General features: G+C 57.5%; 1 protein-coding gene across 1 annotated transcript in view; it reads right to left on the bottom strand.

Annotated features, from left to right (window-relative positions):
• Window positions 1-4,715, bottom strand: part of LOC104285686 (rac GTPase-activating protein 1-like) — a 12,088-nt gene that overhangs the window by 3,161 nt on the left and 4,212 nt on the right. Inside the window, exons 3-9 of the mRNA XM_009884166.1 lie at window positions 2,364-2,488; window positions 2,058-2,136; window positions 1,838-1,891; window positions 1,137-1,214; window positions 648-769; window positions 169-425; window positions 23-49 (exon numbers count right to left, since the gene is read on the bottom strand). Coding sequence (XP_009882468.1) covers window positions 23-49; window positions 169-425; window positions 648-769; window positions 1,137-1,214; window positions 1,838-1,891; window positions 2,058-2,136; window positions 2,364-2,488 — 742 coding nt within the window. The remainder of the gene's footprint in view (window positions 1-22; window positions 50-168; window positions 426-647; window positions 770-1,136; window positions 1,215-1,837; window positions 1,892-2,057; window positions 2,137-2,363; window positions 2,489-4,715) is intronic.

Genomic DNA, 4,715 nt, shown 5'->3' on the forward strand with positions numbered 1-4,715 from the left:
CGCACGGCTCGGGGCGGATCACCTGGAGAGGGGGAGCAGGGTGAGGGCTCTCCTTGTTGCACTACCACCCCTTCATCGCCCCAACAAAACCAGCCCCCACCATCTCCATCCATCCCCTGGTGCAGGCTGGCAGTGCTGGGATGGGAGGGATGGCGCTTTGCCCCCCACCCCCCTCCTGGACCTGCCTCCCTTCTCCATAGCGGCCAGGAAGATGGAGGGAGGCTGGGGCACACACCGTTTTGGAGGTGAACTGGTGCTGGAGTGGCAGGATGCCCCGTGGAGGTGAGGGGAAGGGGGCTGGTGCTGGCTGCCCTGTGGAACCACCCTCGGTGTGGCTCTCCTGCCCTGGAGCACAGCAGCCTGGATCCTCCTTGGTGCCCCACACTGTGGTCAGCTCTGCAGAGAGAGAAGGTAGTGGAGGGGGGATACAAAAGGCAAACCACCCCAGCTGGGATGTGGGGAGGCTTCCCACCTCCCAGAAAGCCCCTGCAGCATCCCAGCTGTCCTGGGACAAACTCCAGAGGACCCCAGTTCCCTCGTGGTGGGAACAAGCGTCCCCCAGCAGATTCCCTCCCTCCCCATGATGGCAGCACCCCGAGGGTGGTCCCACACCACCCATGAGCTCCCTTCTCCAGCCCCTCCAGTGACCTGCGTGCGTGGAGACACGGTGTCCCTGGCGAGAGCGGCGGCGTGGCACCAGAGCAGCAGGCAGGAGGTTCCCAGCAGGGCCTGGGACCTCGGCAGGAGAGGACACAGAGGGGACACTCACCTGCCAAGATGAAGAGCCGTGAGAACATGCTTGGCTGCAGCCCCATGGCTCTCCAACATCTCCCCATGAGCTCTGCTCTGCCCGCTCCCCATCCCTAGGGTCCTGCACAGCCTGGGATGCTGTCACCATGGGTACGGGGGGATACAGACTGCAGGGCACCGGTCCAGCACAGCCAGGGATGCTGTCCCCACTGGGGCCAGGGGGATACAGGCTGTAGGGCACAGGCACCCAGAGGGGACAGCTGAGCACCCCCAGACCCCACAGCACCCACGGGCCCACAGGACTGAAGGTTTCAGCATTGCCTTCTGGCACCAGCACAGCCCATGCACCCTGTCACTGCCTAGGGCACATTGGTGTCCCTACTCACGGTGTTTTGGGGTGCCACAGAAGACCGGTGCCGCTTCGCCACCACCACAGGGCCGATCTGAGGGGCCAGGGACACACGCTGGGGACAGAGCAGATGGGATGAAGTGTAAGCAGGGACCCCTTCCCTGACTCTACCCCCCACCCCAGGGCACCCAAGCCAAGTGGTCTCAGCCCCACGAAAGGTCCTGGTCTCACGCTGCCCTGCAGCATTGCCTGCCCCACACCAGGCGCTATGGGGACCCCGGCCCCCCAGCTGGGTCGGAGCCAGCCCTGGGGCTGGGGGAAGCTGGGCCAGGCCTGCAATGCAGAGATGTGAGCGGAGCTGGGTGCGGGATGCCCACACGTGCGGATGAATTATTGAGGAGCCCGGCTGGGCCACGGTGGAGGGTAATGGAGTTTCTATTGATCGCGGGAGGTTTGCTGAGAGACGACGCTCCCAGCCCAGCATCAATAAATTAAACCCCCTGCCAGGCTCCTTGCAGCCTCCCGTGCTGGGATGGAGAAGTATCTGGGTGCCCCAATCCTGCATGGCCCAGGGCCAGCACCCCAGCCCGGGCTGCTGACCTGTGAGGGCAGAGAGCCCCAGGGGCATGGTGCAGGAGAGCTGGGCGGACCTGAGGGATGCTCAACCACGTAGGGACACAGACCCCACCTCAGCACCAGCCCCCCCCAGGCTGCCGCATCCCAGCAGTTCCCTCGTACCTGCCTCTCCTGGGCTTTGCGCTTCAGGGTCCGCACCACCGTCATATCAACATCCTGAAAAGCAGAGGGGAGGCTGGGAGCTGGCAGGGCTGCACAGGGCCCTGGGCACCCCCAGCAGCCATGCTGCAGCACCGGGGCAGCCCACCCCTAACCACGGCCATGCAAAGGGGCTGCCCCACTGCAGGGTGAACCTTGGGACTTGCAGCAGGTCGCTCCTTACCACGTCATCCTCAGTGCGGTCATAGCTGATGTCTGAGTGGGACAGGAGGGACTGGCACGACTCATCCACCGCAGACGACCTGCGGAGTGAGCTGGGGGTCAGCCCAGCTGGGGCAACTTGCTCCCCTGTGGCCAGCAACTCCTCGTACAGCCATTCCTGGGAGCCCAGAGCTGACACCTCTGCAGAGCCTGAGCATCCCTGTGCCCAGCAAGCCCCCCCGAACCCCCCAGGGGTGAGGGGACGAGGGGCACAGCTGAGCCCAGGGCTACCCAAGGGGCTGGGGCAAGGACCACTAGCCCTGCTCACCTCCTGCCCGGCACCAGGGCCGCCCCAAAGCGCCGGCCAGCCAGGGTACTGAGGACAGAGCACTGGTCCCCGCTGCCCCACGGCTCCCGCATCAGGGACTCAAAGACCAGCTGAAGTTTGCGCTCCTGCAGGCAAAATGGGGCAGCGGTGAGCAGGCTGGGGTCCCCACAGCCAGCCCCGTGGGGTGTCAATTTAAGAGCATTAAATCCATGTACTTTTAAAAAAGACCTCATTTTGTAATGAATGTATGTATGGCTCGTTCTCTCTCTCTTCATATACCTATATATGTAAACACAAACACACATATATTTCTTTCCTCAGCATCATGAAAAATGGAATGGCCTATAGGTAAAATGCCTATACACAAAGCTTCATTGTATAAAAATCTGGCTCCTCCCAGCAATCCCAAGTATATATTGCAGAAGTTGCCGTGAAGGAGTTAAAAGTACCATTCACCTTCTCTTGTCTTGCCTTTGTGTTCAGGAAAAATTGTGCCTATATTTAGAAAGTAGAATTAGCACTGAAGCAATTTTCACATAACTGGTCATTCAGCCTCCTCAAGTATTGTTTGTGGTATCTGCCTTCATGCAAGAGGATGGGGCCACATAAAAGCAATCACAAGGATGGAAATGTTCTCAGCAGGAGGAAAAGGGATTATCAAAAAGCAGAGGAATAAGACTTCCAAATGTTTTGTAGTCCTGGGCATCCATATGCCATTTGAGCTATGCAGAGTGTTAATAGATAGATCTAAAAATAAAGAATTCATTATTTATTAATTACTAAGCTTTCAGAGCTGAATATGTTTGGCTAATAAGCTGCATCAGATCGCATCCGTAGGAAGACACATGGATATAAATTGTCTGAAGTGGACATTTACAGGTCTTCATGAGGCCATTCAGGAACTTAGAGATAAAGTTACTTTTCTTCTAGGGAAAATACATAGAACAGTGCCATTTTTTAAATAAGCTTGATGGCATCTATGTGTCATCCTATACTGCCCATGTCCAGCTTCCCCTAGGTAGATATGTGTAATTCCAGATTTATTTCAGAACGAGATTTCTCCAAAGGAAAATATGGTCCAAGGGAAATATACCAGAGAGTAAATTAAATGAAGAAAACAAGCCACTGATAACATAGGATGAATGCTCTTTGTTGGGTTCTCATGACCTTCCAGCACTTTGGGATTAGCGAAACAAACTGCTGAATGCATTAACACATCCTTGATGTATTAATGAGTTAATTTGTGAGTGGGACACCCTGGACCACTTTCTCAACAAGTCCGCATCTATATTTGCACCGTTGCCGTATGCTGAATGGAGAGAGATTAGCAGGAAAGACTGGAGTGATGGTGACTTGTTCTGCGGTCTGATGTCTTTTTACGGTCGAAGGAAAGAGGTGCTCTGGTACCTGGAGAGGTCCAGTCTCTCTCCACGCTGCTCTGTGTGGCATAGGCCAAGTTCAGGGCCAAGGCATGGGTCTTAAACATTGTAGTGATTTTTATGTGAATTAGACTGAAATGATGACTGCTCACTGTTATCATTTAATCACTTAAATGATAACTGGCCATTGCAAACACACACACACTCTCACACACACTCGCAGCCCCCCCGCCTGCCTCTGACCTAGAGAAGGGTTTTTTTTCACCCCATGGGCACATGGCAGTGGGTCCCCGCCAGCACCCCGGTGCCTCTCGGAGGTGGCTGCAGGTTCAGCTGCACCGGTATCGCACAGGGCCCAGGTAGTGACAAGCGAGGAGCATGGGGGAGCACCCCCGCGTCCCAGGGATGTGTGTGAGGTTCTTGGTGAGAAAATAGCCGGGGTTTATCCTGTGCTATAGGGTCTGGGCAGAAAGGACGCCACCCCGAGGGCAGAACCTCATCAGGGTCACTGTGGAGCCGTGCGGCGCTGGGGACCCCAGCTGGGACTCTGCCTGATGGGGTGCTGCTGCCCTGGGCCCCAGACAGCCCCGGGGCAGGGTGCCCCCCTTGGGGACAGAGCCTGGCAGGGGGCTGGGACAGGCTGGCAGCACCCCAGCGGGGCTGAGCTCCATGCGGTGCCGGCGAGCAGGGAGCAGAGGGTGTTTGTCAGAGGAGTTCCTTCCTCCCAAGGTTGAATATGAGTCAGGTTTTGGTGCGACTTTAATTACTGCTGGATCGATAGGCTCAGCACGGCCGAGCAAAATCCAATCGCAGCCCTGGGGGCCTGCCTGCTCAGCCCTCCCTGCCTGCTCAGCCCTCGCTGCCTGCTCAGCCCTATGCTGCCTGCTCAGCCTCCTCTGCCTGCTCAGCCTCCCCTGCCTGCTCAGCCCTCCCCTGCCTGCTCAGCCTCCTCTGCCTGCCCAGCCCTCCCTGC

The sequence above is a fragment of the Charadrius vociferus genome, unplaced genomic scaffold, assembly GCF_000708025.1.
Source record: "Charadrius vociferus isolate BGI_N301 unplaced genomic scaffold, ASM70802v2 scaffold1020, whole genome shotgun sequence".
NCBI classification, from domain to species: domain Eukaryota; kingdom Metazoa; phylum Chordata; class Aves; order Charadriiformes; family Charadriidae; genus Charadrius; species Charadrius vociferus.